Source organism: Cyrtonyx montezumae, unplaced genomic scaffold (genome assembly GCF_038088225.1).
Source record: "Cyrtonyx montezumae isolate F1298 unplaced genomic scaffold, pur_monq_1.0 scaffold_8, whole genome shotgun sequence".
Lineage (NCBI taxonomy): Eukaryota > Metazoa > Chordata > Aves > Galliformes > Odontophoridae > Cyrtonyx > Cyrtonyx montezumae.
Window position 1 is genome coordinate 94966215 of NW_027072089.1, and position 15655 is coordinate 94981869.

Genomic DNA, 15655 nt, shown 5'->3' on the forward strand with positions numbered 1-15655 from the left:
AAAACAAGTCTTTAGCAAGAGCATTGCTGCAAGACCCCTATCCTTTGGTTTCAGTACTAACTCTCTTGATATATCCAAATCAGAATAAGATCATTTTTAATAATAAAACAAACAAACAAAAAAAAACCCCTTACTTTGAAATACTTATATTCTGTTCTTGCTTAGTGATGATTGATGTTGTAACCTCCAGAGAAGTCCAATGTAGCCTCCATTTACATCCTCAAGATCCAACTCTAAATTCTAGTGATGGCTTTATATCGAGATCTGTGAAGTGGTAAGTAGTTTTATTTCCTAACAGTTAAAGTGAATGTTGTATGTCAATTTAATGCATATATAACCAAGTCCATGCAAATTAACATTAATGTGTGCATTAACAATACCACAGATTCAGCTGACCAGAAAAATTCACTTTAAGAGAGTGAATTACTTTAGTTTTTCAAGTATTTATTTCACAAATTAAAAAAAAAAAAATCAATAACAGTGAATAGCATTTCTTTCCAGTAGAAAATGTGTGTGTGGTGTAACAGATGGAAAAAGTCCTTTCCATGCTATTCTACGTCTACCTAATATTGAACAGTGCTTCTTTTATCAAAAGATAACTCTACAACACTGGCTTGCTTCCTGAAGCTAAAATTCCAAGAAAGGACAGTTGATATGATGTATGAATGCATGCAACATTAAGGACTTAATGAGCACTAACTCATTTTGTGTAGGTTAGCACCAGCTGTTAAACATTTAACAATAGCAAGATCAACGCAGCCTGGATTTTTTAATCTGTTTTGTTAGTCTGCCTTGTCATAAGATACTAGATCCTATTCTTGAAACTATGTAGCTCTCCTGATAGAATAGGGGAAAAAACATGAAGGCCCGCTAGTAGAGGTACTAGTGGGTTTAGAGAAAAAGGGCTCTTTTACCCATTTCATACGAAACATGAAAGTTACAATTAAAAAACAAAACAAACAAAACTGAAAATGAATGTTACTACTTCAGGTTTTCATTAAAACACTTGTTTTTTAACCTCAACCTCCCACTTTTTATTTTTAAATCTAAACCTCTTTGCACTAGTAAACATGGATCATTAATCTCTTGAATTTGTTGTGTTGGTGTAAGTTTTCAGTATAGCATACGTAGGTCTATTAGGTTGCACAATGCAAAAAGCAGCTTTTTTCACAAAGCATCCATTCTTCAAATTAGTACTTCTTTTGAAACTTCTTTTGAACTGTCTAATACCTAAACCATATGAAGTCTGTAGCAGTGATTGTTTCATTTCCTCCTTTAGCTGCATGTCAGTCCCAGTTGTCATGAGAGCTATTTTCAGGAATGCACTCAAGGTGGAAGCTGGTAGTGAAACACAAAGTGTGCAAGTAGATGCAAAACAAAAACCTGAATTGCCCTGTGAGCGAATTGTTGATGGTTTTGAAGGAAGTCTTTCTGTAGCTGGACAGCAGGATCTGGTTAAGAAGACAGATAAGCAAAGTGGTCCAGACAGCCCGGAACAAAGACTCTTTACGGGATCAACTGAAACTTCGGTGATGAGACGGAAAAAGTAACACTACAGTCAACACAGAAACTTTGTCCAGAGTGGAAGAAAGTAATTCTGCAGCTAGCACAGAAGCTGTAGTGAAAGATAAGTGAAACACATTATGTAATCTATTGTTTAATAATCAAGCAAGAAAAGAATACATTCCCAAGCATAGCTTGCTTTTGCACTAGTTAGAGAAAACTTGGCAAGCTCTGTCTACTTAATTTCTGAATGGAGTTTCCTGTTTGTTATTTCAGTCAGTAGCGCATGCTCTTCAACTTGCGCTTTTTCTCTGGTACTCAACGTTTTTCTATCATATAATAGAATATGATGAAACAAAAAAAGTTTGATTTATGTGATGCAAGTTATAACAACACATGCACTAGAAACAAAAAAAAAAAATACAAATGTCAGTATTATGTTTAGTAAACAGAAAAAGCTATTTGAAAAATCCCATTATTTCAGTAACAATTCACTCAGATTTTTAAATGCAGTTTCATTTTTTTTTTTAAATTTTCTTCGAATGCACAAAGTGGTACTGAATAGCAACCAAACTTGAAGTCTAACAATGCCATGGTAGGATAATAGTCTTTATTTAAAATCTGAATTTTTTCCCAGAGAATCAGTTTGTAATTCTTGCTTCTTGGTTTTGGCTTCAGAGTATCAAACTGCTCTGTGACTTTTCTTTTTTTGTTAAGTCAGTTGTTCAGTACTTTCTCTGTCTAGACCTACTTTGCCTGAGACATGGAAGAAAGCAAAATAAAGTATATGAATTCTTGACTAAGTGATTAATTACTATAAAACATAGATAGGAAATCTCTTCTTTGTCAACATCTAACCAGATATATTTGAAGCTAAAGTTTAGTAATAAGTAAGGCAAGTATATATGGGAACTTTTACCTCATGGTGAGGGGGTGTATCCAGTCCAGGGAGCACAGGTGGATCCCTGCCACAAGAGTGCAACCTGGTGTGGGGAGCCTGTTTTGGCAGAGAAGTTGGACTAGATGATCTCTAGAGGTCCCTTCCAACTCCTACCGTTCAGTGATTCTGTGAAGCATCAGCACCTGGAGATCACTCTTTGGGATGTTTGGTGAGCCCTGATCTTCAGAAAGGGGTAAGGGATTCCTTTTTTATTACTTGATTGGGACTTCTGCGTTTCTTGGGTGATCCAAAACTGATTTAAAGCAACTATATCTGCTGCCTTCTCTCCTTACAGCAAGGAAAAGAAATAAAGTACAGAGTGTTGGCACAGAAATATAAAGCTGTCAGATGTCTGTTTGGCTAACCATGTTTTCAAGAGATGGTGAATAAACCTGGTGTCCTTCCAGAGTTTGAGAAATACACTGTAAATAAGAGAGTTTAAGACTAAGGGACCAACAAATAAATACAAAAATAACACCAGAAAATTCATTAGACTAGAATTGCGTGATGTGATCTAAAAGGATAAGAGAAACCAGTTTTCTGTTAGAACAGCAAAGCAATGCAAGTCTGGCATTTGAGACAAGTGAAATAAATAGAACTGTATGAAGAGGGGGGGGGAAAAAAACTGAAAGGGCACTGCACAGTGATGAAAAAGGTAAGAGGAGAAATCTGACAAAAGAGGAATTTTTTCTTTTAATATAGTAACTAGGAGAACTCCTGGCACTCCAGAAATCAGCAGATCCTGTTCTGTTTTGCATGATTTGCATGTAATCAACAGCAGACTATTCTGTGAGATTAGTTTGTCCATAGCACTTGGAAGGCTTTTGTTGTTGTTGTTTGTATATTAAAAGATGTTGCTTAAGGAACATGCTCTGTCTCCAAAAAGATACCAATAGATAAAGTGAGGTGAAAGGACAAAATTTGATGTAGATAAGAGATGTGTTAGTAAATCATGGTAGAGCTTTTAACATCTCTCACCTTTTCTGTGAAAGATATGTTTCTGACTGAAACTAGGTTTATTTTTGGCCAGGGACTAAAGCATGGTATGACTTATTTATAGCACCTCTGCTAGGAAGGATCAGATCAGGCTTCCCTAAAGTGAAGCGATCCATCAGCCTGGACCCACAAAGTGAGAATCTAATCCAGTTGAGATAACTTGAAATAGCATGAGACAGAAGAACTAATGTTCCAGCTGCTGGATGTGATGGAGTATGTCCAGTGATAAGCCCAGTTGTTCTACTAACAGAACAGTTTGCATTTTAACCCAAGCAAGGGTTGACTTGTCAGGATCTGTAAAGAGTTTCTCCTTGTTGCTGTCAGACTGCAAGGAACCATCCTCACCATTATTTCTACAACAGTTTTCACCAGAGCAGCCAATGTGCTTGTATTTTTCAGCGTAAACTTCACTGCCCTCTGTCCCAGCTGCATCTGTATGACTAAGGTCCATGTCCTGAACAGAATCTAAAATGTCTCCAACATTTGGCTGTAGTTGAATAGAATTCAGACACTTAAGTAGATCTTCTTCATGTTTTCTGATGATGTCGAGAAGGTTATTTATCTTTCTTAAAGCAGAATTATGTCCATTAAGATGACACCAGGATAAGAGAGCACTGAAAAGTGAAGAAGAAAATAAAGTCAATGCATGTAGTCACACAGATGTCCAGCTGTTGAAGGGAGAGAGCAGTGTGACAAGAAATCTGTACTATATGAAAAATTATGAACATCTTATTTCCATTTCTTGGGAAAATTGTATAGATGAAATGAACTTCCTTGGGGGGAAGCATTCATCTGCCTGAGGGTAAGAAGGTTCTATGGAAGGATCTGGAGAGGCTCAGTCAATGGGCTGAGGCCAAGTGTAAGACATTCAACAAGATACAGTGCCAGATCCTGCACTTTGGTCACAACAACCCCATGCAATATTACATGCTTGGGGCAGAGTGACTGGAAGGCTGTGCAGAGGAAAAGGATCTGGGGGTATTGTCTGATGCTCAGCTGAACAAATATGCCATGGGCCAAGAAGGCCAATAGCATCCTTGCTTGTTTCAGAAATAGCTCAGTGAGGCTGCACCTCAAGTACTGTGCTCAGTCTTGGGCTCCTCACTACAAGAAAGACATTGAGGCCCTGGAATGTGTCCAGAGAAGGCAATGAAGCTGGTGAAGTCTCGAGTACAGGCCCTGTGAAAAGCAGCTTAAGGAACTGGGATTGACAGCCCTTGACAGCTACTCATAATGAGTTTGTTGCTGAGTCAGGAGCTGGCCTTTTCTCCCATGTAACTAGTGATAAGAGAGAACGAGCTCATGTTGTGCCACTGGAGGTTCAGGTTGGGAAAACTGATCTTTTTGAATAGTGGTTAAGCACTGGAACAAGCTGCCCAGGGAGGTGGAAGTGCCACTGTCCCTGGAGGAGTTTATGACATGTGTAGATGTGGTACTTGGGGCATGGCTTAGAAGGCACTGCTGGCAGTAGGTGGACAGCTGGGCTCAATCTTAAGAGACATTTTTCAACCTTAATGATTCTATGAATATTAAGCTTTCAGATGTAGACTCAGTTCTTAAAATGCAACTGAAAGAGCATTTTTAAAGACACTTATATTTGAGCATGTAATTCATAAAATCATTTGAGTTGGAAAGGACTTTTAAAGGTTACCTAGTCCAACTCCCCTGCTGGGGATAAGGTGGCTCAGAGCCTCATCCACCTTGAACTTGAATGTTTCCAAGGATGGGACATCTACCACATCTCCGGGCAATTTGTGTCAGTGTGTCAGTGCTTCACTACACATTCTACAAAACTTTTTCCTTATATCCTGTCTAAATCTCCACTCTTTTAGTTCAAAACCATTTCCCCTTGTCCTATTGCAACAGACCCCCTAAAGAATCCATTCTTTCTTACAGCCTCCCTTCAGATACTGAAAGGTTGCTATCAGGTCTCCCTGGAGCCTCCACTTCTCCAACAATCCAAACTCTCATCCTGTCCTCAAAAGAGTGGCATTTCATCCCTTGATCTGTTCTGTAGCCCTTTTCTGGCTGTGCTCCAACAGGCCCATGTCTCTCCTGTACTCAAGACTCCATATCTGGACACAATACTCCAGGAGAGGTCTCACCAGAGTAGAAGGGCAGGATCACCTCTGTCAACCTGCTGGCCGTTCTTATTTTGAGGCAGCCCAGGATACAGTTTGCTTTCTGGGCTTTGAGGACATGTTGCTAGCTCATGTCCAACTTGACATCCTCCAGTACCCTCAGCAGTTGAAACCCTTTCTTCCCCCAGCAGTACTGATGGTGGAGGTTGTCATGACCCAGATACAAGACCTCACACTTGGCTTTGTTGAACTTTGTGAGGTTCACCTGGGCCCACTGCTCAAGACTGTCTAGGACTCTCTGGATGGCATCCCATCCCTCAGTCACGTTGACCATACCACACAGCTTGATATCATTTGCAAACTTGAGAGTTCTCTTGATCTCTCGCTCTTGATGTCACTGATACAGTTAAATACTGGAGAGCATCAGACCCTCTGACCCCAAAGGACACCATTCATCATTGATCTCCATCCAGAGATTGAGTATGATCTCACAACCAGTTTATCCCATCAAACTGACCACCTGTCAAATCCATATTCTTCTAATATAGAAGGATGGATGTTATGGGGTGTTATGTCAAAGGCCTTATTAAAGTTCAGATAGATTACATCAATGGCTCTTTCCCTGTTCATTGAAGCAGTTATGCCATCAGAGAAGGCCACTAGGTTGGTCAGGCAGGATTTGCCCTTGGTGGAGCCATGTCTTGTATCACCTCTCTGTCTTCCATGTGCCTTAGCATTGCTTCCAGAAGGATCTGGTTCATGATCTTCTCTGGTACAGAGCTGAGGGTGATGGGCCAGTAGTTCCCACACAATATTAGCAGTAGTAGTAGTTCTCACACACAATAGGTGTGACACTGCCTGTTTTCCAGTCACCAGGGACTTCACCTGACTGACACAACTTTTCAAATATCATTGAGAGTGGCTTGGCAATTACATCAGCCAATTCCCTCAGGACTCTGCGATGCATCTCAACAGGACTTATGCACTTTTGGTTTTTAGGTTCCTCAAGTGGTTGCAAACCTGATCTTTGCTAACAGTGGGACCTCCAGTCCCTACCTTCTACTCCGTCCACTCAAAGGGTGTGTGAAGAACAGCTGAAAGTGAAGACTGAGGAAAAGTTGTTGAGTACCTCAACTTTCTCCTTATATATTACTACCAGTCTGACTGTATGGTTCACTGGGGGCTCTTGTACTTGTATTCCCTGTAGTGAAGACCCAAGCTAAGACATCTCACATTATTCACTCTGGACAGATTTACAAAGCACTTTTTAAAATTAAAAAAATGAACAAAAAACCCAAGCACAACCACATACATACACCTCCACATATCCTCTCCACATAAACCTTCCACATGGACAGACTCTTAGGAGGTTTGTAACTTACTTCAGGGTCCCTCTGAATTGACCACATGTAACCATCAGCTCAGCACCTTGTCTGTAACCTTGATTGAAGCCCTCCTGGAGCGCAAGTTCTTTCCCAGCCTCAACACCATCTCTATAGCCCTCCTAGAAAAGAAGTGGTGAAACAAGTTTTTCACAATGTGCAGAATTGGACCTACGAATGTTTCACAACAATAAGAAACCTTAAACAAGTGCTCAGTCTCTTAAATCACAGCTTTTTTTTTTTTATTTGAACATCCCACTCAGCTACACCACTGTCAAACCAAGATACATTTTTTGCACTATGAGTTACTGTTAATGCTGCTTATCTGTTAAGATGCAGTTCTTTTCTAAACAGATCTCCAGCCAGGTCAGAAAATATTTTCCTCTTGCTTTTGTGATGATCACCTCCCTTAAAAAAAATTTCCTTGGAGAACTCAAATTTATTTATTCATCCTCTAATCACATTACCATACAAAGTAGAGTAATCCTCAACTCTTTTCAAGTTATAAGAATGCAAGCTTCTGTTTGATCGTGAAAGAATAGAACTGGTGGCTTTGCTACAGAAATAGCCAGGAACATATCTTTATTCTGCCCAATCTCTGACCTCAAGAGATTTTATGATTTTTGCAGTATCCTCACAAAATACCAGAGGAATTCATTTAAGAATACTAAGCAGACCCTTACAAAACACAGTCTTTATAAGCAACTGAGACAGAGGAAACTTTTCCTTGGAGAATGATACAAAAGCTGTAATACACATCCTCACCTCAAAAAGCTTCCTTTTATGCTCTTCAGCCAACTTTCACTCACCCAGAAGATAAGCCCTACTGGCCCCAGTCTGAATGAAAACATATCTGTCAGAGAAACCTACATTTATGTATTTGTTTTGTTCTCTGCATTCATAAAATGTATTTTTCGTTAAGAGAATAAATAAGCTCAAGAACTACTCAAACCCCAAGTAGTTCACACCAAATATTAAAAAAAACCCCAAAAACTACTACAACAACAAAATCCTGTATTCTTTGTTAGCACTGATTAATCTACATGTATGCAACAAATAGGTTACATGAGAATTTAGCACTGCCTTTTAGAAATGCAAATGGCTCTGTAGAGGGAGTTAGTGTCTTTTTTGGTAAAACATTAGTTTGTCCTGACAGGCTATTAAGATAGTAACTGCTAAATTTTCTTAACATTCAGATGAAGCCAAGCCACAATAACTTTTGTGAAGCCCTTCTTAGTTTTGTCATTTAAATCAGCCACATGTATAGCAAGATATGTTATTAGTAAATCTAAATACTTTAAAAGACTATTAAAATCACGCTTATAAAAGTACCTTCAATCTTTTTTTCATGGTGTTATTCCATTCTTTCTGTACTGGATACATCTCATCTGCCTCTTCGTCAAATATGTCCTCACCGGATCGACTGGCTACAACTTGTACCCAGGACATAGCAGCAGTGATGACTCTTAACTTTTGTTTATGGGGTAAACTCTCAGAAGTACCTCAGCTAAGCATCAGATTAGAAATAAACATAAAAAATGTGAGTTCTGAAGAGAAGCCGCTTCAGGAAGAGATTATTCAGCCTGTACATTTGTTACCACGTGTAAACTGGATGCCATTTACCACTGGAGCTCATCTGTCAAAGGAGATAGAAATTATCACTGGTAAAGCACCTTGTGTCATTTACAAGGACGACTTAGAACAGTAATTTCTTATTTCAATAACAAACAGATGCACACCAAATTAGCATTTCTAAATGTTGCTAGTTACAAGAACAGGAGAAAGAATTGTATGCAGAGCTATAACATTCTGATAGCAGCTAACAATCCCATACAGCTTCTAAGAAGTGCATTAAATTATATGCATATCTAATTGCCTGCAATATTCTGATCCTGATAACTGATAATGACTTTCTTTGATTTGATTTGCAGTTTTGATTTACAGTTCCCTAACCTTGCCAGATGCTTAACGTACTCCTGTAAATCCTGAATCCCCCCTCGCCACCCTCAGCCCTCACCACAGCCGCCGAGTCACTGCGCTCCTCCGCTCGCGGGGGCCGCCATCTTGGCTCAGGGCACGCTAGCTTCAGTGCCGACGGAAGCAATACGGGAGAGGGCAAGCTCGGCGGACACCGCCCATAGAGAACCGCCATCTTAATCAGCTGCCCCGTGACTTCAAAGCCAGTCTGAGTCCCCTCTCTTTTTGTTTCGTAGGCAGGCTGTCCTGCTCGCGACTTATCTCAATCACTGATAGCTGCGTGCTGGCCGAGGAACCCAAATATGTCTAGAAACTTGTGTCAGGGAATGAAGCGCCACTGGTATCTCTGAATGGCCAGGAGTGTGCCATAGCAGTTATTATTTATGGCCGTGATTGCTGATTTCCTAGCCCACTTCTGTCACTTCCATCTTCTGTATGGTTTGCCATTTTTCATTGAGGCAACTATGATGAATACAGTCTGAATACGCAGGTGTGGAGTCATAAAACAGCCTCATAGCAACAGAAACTCATGAACCCTCATGACTGGTTTTAATGTCATGACTAAATGTGGGTGCTCCCTCACTGGGCCGCTGGACCAGCCCTATTTCTTGCTTATCATCTTAAATTCTTTACCCTCAACTGTTTACTATTCTAGAAAAGATAGGTCATACCTGTGAGTCACTGAGAATTTCCCATATTCAGATGATCTCAGTCTAATTGTCTTATATTTATCATGGTTGATCATTCTACACACATCTGTTTAAGATAAATCCTCCTGAGTATGAGAAACAATGATGAAGACGGAAGGAAATATGAGTATATTTCCCCCCACCCCTTTCTTTTAGAAGTAGATAATTTGGTGACTCATGTTGTGAGCATAGAGCAGCTCTATTGGGTTATGAAGTGCACTTGCTGAAGACAAGTTAATTATATTCTGATGGCCTTGACAGGGCTGCTAGAAGAGCTTGAGGGTGAACTGTAGTGCCTCAGGTTGGGGGTGTTTTCGTTAGCTGTGTGTGTTGTACATAAGATAACGTCTGTGTATTATGGTGATATTTTGTAATGTCACATTCCAGAGGATTAAAACACATGGACAGTATTTCATATGCTACAAAACTGTTCTGGCATTTCTGCAGAATAAGTATATAAAAAGCATTATCCCCACGTGGTGTGAAAAATAAACAAGGAATTGATTTGTGACTCATTGCCACATCTTAGATTAAAATCTGGTTTATTTTAGTCAGGTGTCTGGCATACAAAGGTACCTTAGAACCCTAACATGTGTGGCTCAGCAGTTACTCTCTGCACACTTGGAGGGTGTATGTGTGGAGGTTTCAGGGGACTTTATGGAACTATGCAGAGTTTAGGATTCTCAAGGCATTCTTGGAGATCATAGGAAAGATTTCCATCAGTTTTTAAGTTCTGCCATTAAGCAATCAACCAGCAGTGATATACAAAAATAAAATATATGAATATAAAAACAGAGGCTGCTCCTTTACAGTTACAGGTGTGCATAATGCTTCAGGAGGAAGGATTGCTGCCATTCAGATCAGTATCACACACCCTCATCTTTCGTTTATCAGTGCCTCCAACCCAAATCAAAGGAGGAGCCAGTGGAGTTCCTCATAGTTCACAAAGACCTCTTGGAAATTCAGACTATTTGAAGGGTGGTTGATTACTGTGGCCAGGACTTGTGTTGTGTATGGGCTATTCTGCAGGACAGGATGATCAAATCTTCAGTAGAATGATTTCTTCTATAGTGTACTTTTCTCTCTGGCAGAATTGAATTAACGCTTTTGAAGGGCCCAGAGTAGAAAAGTATTTGCGATGAGATTATACTGTCAGTTATCCCTCACTGCTATTACTTCTTTACTCTGGCATCACATTGTTTATTGTATTGAACCAACAGAGCTATGTCTCATTGGCTCATAATTTTGGAAATAGTTTAATCCTTTTAAGAAATTACATCTCTTGGATGGTATTTGGATGGATTTCAGGAACATTGTTAAATCACTGTTCACTTGTTCTCTGCAGTAAACAAGATTAAAATATAATGGGTGAGGAATAGAATATTGAAATGTCAGTAGAATAATGACTGTCAATATTTAATAAAAAGTATATGCATTGTCATCAAGTATTGCATGATATTTCTGAGAAATTTTAAACTGTAAATCCCTCCCAAAATGTGTATTCTGTCTGTGGCCAGATATGTTGCCTTTTCCGGACGCCTGGCTCTAGTGATTGGTCAGCTTCTAGGCTGTTTCCATTGAGTATTTTGAAGAACAGAGCATGGATAAGCCTGCCTACATAAACATGGGTAACCTGCTCATGCTCATGTGCAGCCAATGTCTCTGTCCTAATCTTGCCTCTTCTGTGCATTTTTCCTTCATGCTAAGGGTGATGGGTTTTCTGCTAGTGCAGTAATAACACAGAGCCCTCCTTAAGTCTTTTCCTTCCAGACCCACCACAGAGAAGGAATGTGACAAAACAGTGAGCTAGTGAGTTAATTGCAAGGTCATAAGCTTAATGAGGTTTTAAACATTGCAGCTTAAGCACAGAAGACAACAATGACCTTAAATTAAACAAGAGAGTTAACATAAACCTCTGGGATCTACGTCTATTGCCAGGGCACGGTAATAAACATAGATTTCTGTGTTTTCCTATAGCATCTTTTATTCTGGATATTAAGGAGATTTACTGGTAAAACCCTATCACCCTCTTGTGATGAAGGCAAGTAATACACAGGAATCACTGCCCTATTTTTGTGAAATTGATTGCCTCTTCTTTAGCAACGTACACTAATATTATACCCAACAGTTTAGGTCAGAATGTCTCAGTTACTGCCAGAAGAAAATGGAAGAATATGGAAGAGAGCTAGAAATTAATGAATGTATCAAACGTAAATGTCAAACATTCGCTTCAGAGCACCACAGGAAACTGAATGACTATTTTGCCTTTGTTTCTCGCCCAAGTGTTTTTAAGGGAGAGGATAGTTTTCAACCTATTCCTTTCCCTGAACTAACAAAGCACCAAAATTTGGTAGTTAAATATTACAACAGGGTGGTTTTCCTACTTGGCTAATCATAACTATTTCAGAACCTGACAAGAGGAGAAACTTGCTGAAAATTCCTTGTCTGCCAGCTTTTACTGAATTCTAAGTGGAAGTGGTTAAGCAAAGGGAGTGGTTGTTTTTTTTTTTTTTTTTTTTCCCCTCCTGCTTTCTCCAGGCTTGCTTTGAGCATCCCCAGGGAAGCCAGGCTTGCAGACTGAAAAACTACTCTGAACTATTGTGTACTAAACAGAGCAGCAGGTACAGTTTATTAAGACTGACAGAATTCCCCTCCATCTATCATTTTCTTTGGTTTTCTCCTTGTATGAGTGAGGTTTGTTGTCCCCAGATATAGTCCATATTTTCATCCAAAACTTCAATAACAACTCCAACACTGCAAAAAAGATGGTGTGGCTGAGATTAAAGCAAGCTATATATATCTAAGAGTATAATATAGGATGCTTATTAGACTATACAACAGAAGGAAGGAATATTCCCAATTGTCAACAACGTATGATCTTCATACTATTGATAGTGGGACTTTTTTCACTGTGAAATTCCACATGAAAAGCAAAATTTTACATCTATTAAGACAGGAAAATATAAGATTTTACATGAAACACATTTTAGCTGTGTGGCTGTATCATGTGTCTAATGAAATATCTGGCCTTTTTTATTGTCAATATATCAGGACTATATTGCTGATTACATTATTTATTTTATACAGATCTGCATTTTGTGTTTGCATAATAATTTATCATAATATGCCAGTAATTACAGTAAATGCAATTGGTCCAAGGAAACTGCAGAATTCCATTTATGAATTTCTCCAGTGAACTGCATCTCTGTTGAAGTCCCAGAGACCTTATATCATACTTGCGTTGCTTCAATAGGAGAAAAATGCTAGCTCTTTTCCTTTGGCTAAGAGACGAATTGCCCTCTGTTTTATCCCTTGTATAAACTCAGGCAAATGATGAAATACTGCAGGAATAGCAGCAGTACAATGCTGATCCAATTGTCTGAAGTGAATGGAACTGCTTGAAGGCATAAAACTTATGGAGTGTGCTGATTTCTTTGCCACCTGAAACCACAAGAAAACAATTGTATCAGTGACAGTGCACAGTTTCTGAAAGGTTGAGGTTTTGACAAGGGAGTTTAAATGGTGGCTTTTGAATTGCATACAGACTGTGAACAATACCAGTACAGCATGTATGCCATATCTGCAGCTTATAATTGGTTGTTTGGCTGTGCTAGAATAGAGGCTGCTGGGCAACTTATATCCTCTGCTGTAAGACAAAGTGAGCTGGCGTTGCTAGGCCTTTGCAACTCAGCTGTAGACAGAGCCCCTGCAGAGCCATTGTCACCTGCAGTTGTCTCGAAGTTCCGAGGAGGGTCATCCCAAGTAAGGCAATGCAGTTGCCCAACACAGTGTACTGCCATGCCCATTTTTAAATCATGACTGCTGCAGCCAGGTGAGTTATTAGATATTTCTGCTCTGCCCGTGGCAGGGCAGTTGGCAGTGACTTTTCCCTTCTCTTTGCTCCTATTCTCCTCCCATTCTTAGTCCTGTCCTTCCAGGCTGGAGGAGCAAGTACCACTTTGCTTACACCTCTGGCCCTGTTCAGCCACCTGAAGGTGATGGTGCTCAGGAATTTATTCTCCTGCACTCCCTTGAATGTGATCTTACCACTTTTCCCAATTGCTTTCTCTGTTAGTACAGATACAGTCATCCCTTGTAATTTTGGTTTATGTCAATGGAAGGTATCATCTTCAATAGCAACTGCAGAGGCTGAGCAGCTAAAAGACTGGGGAATTTGATATTTAAATAAGATCGACCATTGCACATGCCACGTCTTAAGTGTTACTCACTAATTAGGAAAAGACCAAGCATCATTACTCCAAATTTATTTTACAAAATGTAACTATATATACTTGCATGCAGATACCTGACTTTATTTGCCACTGTATTCTTCTAGGCAGAAAACCAATGCAGTTCATCTACCCCTGCAAAAACCCACCATCTATATGAGTAGCATTTGACATTTTTTTTCCATTGAATTATTACAGTCCAGTGCTTGTCACCTAAGCTACTCAGAGAAATGCATTGCTATCTGACACTTCAAGATTTCTGTGGGTTTGTGGTCAGAGCTGAAGCAGCTCTTAGTGTGCAGGATCACAGAGAAGAACTTTCATATCACATTTTCACAGCAGAAGGCTTTCTAGCTCTTTAAGAAAACTGAAACACCAGTGGTCACGTTACCAGATCAGGAACAGACTTTAGAGTAATGATGTGATGCATGCAAAATCCAAAACTGCCACCTTTGCTCATCCAAAAGTTCCAATGAGTAGAGTGCTCTGTGGCTGATGGTGAGCAAGCAGGCTTGGCTCATCTTTCAAATAGCAGTTAAGAGCTTCAGAGATCTTCAAAGAGTTAGAAAAAAAAAGGACAGGCTTCTGTTTTGTGAAATAAATGAGGTTCATGCCTTCACCTTCAGCAAATGATACGTGGCAGTTTGTCAATGTCTTGGTGCATCAACTGACTAATTTTGACTAAGCAATTCTACAGGTAATGCAACAATTGTTTATCAGAATAGAAATTAATTCAGCACCACCCAAAGGCCAGTATCAAATCCATGCCAATCTAACAGTGGTCTAAGTTATAGAAACTGAAGTGAAAGGAAAGCAGGTTTGAGATGATTTGTTCATGAAGACAGCAAAAAGCTCTATAGAGAAGAGATACTTTACATCTTCTTAAAACAGCTTCCAGTCCTTTCTCTAACCCTCACGTAGATACCAAATGACTCTGGGAAGTATGTTTCATGGCAATAGCTTGATTTGTATAGTTCATCTATGGTAAAAAATGCATCTTAAAATGCATTTTCTGTGGTGAAGAACACATCTGTTGTAGTTCTACATGTGTAGAAAATAGAATGTGTGGTGTAAGCTTTGAGAATATCACCCATCTGTAAACTCTTAGCATCAGGGTCTATGTCTGTTACTTCTAAACATGCTATAAATTAAATTTAACCATCGGTTCTGTTCCCAGAACATCACATTTTCACATTTTAGGGTCTTTTGTTGAATAATTTTACTAATTTCTGAGAGAGAAAATATCCTCTTATCATATTCTGAATATGAAAACATAAAACCTTATATTGTCTGTCACACTTTCCTTCCTGCGCAGTGGCTGCTTTCTCTTTCCAGAGGCTTGAGCAACACAGAAAAACTTTGTTGCTGAGTGACTGATGGAGTAATGAAAATTAATAGTAGCCCCTACAAACACCATTGATTTTTTAAAGTCTCAAAGATTGACACCTTATCTTTGTATTTGAAACAAGTGTATGTCTGTGTGTTGTAATAAATGTAGGTATGCATGTAAACTCTGATACCTGTGAGCACTGTCTGCAGACTCTGAGGTGCTCAGGGGCATATTTCAAATTCACTTCAACAAGGGCACCAGGCTGTGTTATAAGGATTTCGTAAAACTCCATCCCTTAGAATCTTGTAAGTAATCTCTTGGATATCCTACAGGCTTTCTTTCATAAAGCTTTCAACACAGAGTTGAGTGGGCTGTGCATGTGTGTGCGAAGCTGCCCTGATTGAAATGCCAATATTCTCTCTTCCACTGCGCTCTGAAATTTACTACTGCAATAAAATGGAAGCAGTCCCTGGCATACCAGACTGAAGTGGCTATGAACAGCAATGGCTAAAACCCCTCATTTATTTC

At 39.5% G+C, this 15655-nt stretch overlaps 2 protein-coding genes across 2 annotated transcripts in view; one reads left to right on the plus strand and one right to left on the minus strand.

Annotated features, from left to right (window-relative positions):
- Window positions 1–237, plus strand: part of LOC136058898 (mediator of RNA polymerase II transcription subunit 1-like) — a 32837-nt gene extending 32600 nt beyond the window's left edge. Inside the window, exon 17 of the mRNA XM_065752681.1 lies at window positions 191–237. Within this exon, the coding sequence (XP_065608753.1) occupies window positions 191–237 (47 nt within the window). The remainder of the gene's footprint in view (window positions 1–190) is intronic.
- A 2174-nt stretch (window positions 238–2411) lies between these two features.
- YAE1 (YAE1 maturation factor of ABCE1) lies at window positions 2412–8385 on the minus strand. Its single transcript, XM_065752485.1, has 3 exons — window positions 8235–8385; window positions 6903–7024; window positions 2412–4053 (listed from the first exon to the last, which is right to left on the minus strand). The coding sequence occupies exons 1-3, from the start codon at window positions 8349–8351 to the stop codon at window positions 3624–3626; spliced, it is 669 nt and encodes a 222-aa protein (XP_065608557.1). The 5' UTR covers window positions 8352–8385; the 3' UTR covers window positions 2412–3623.
- Between the last annotated feature and the right edge of the window lie 7270 nt (window positions 8386–15655).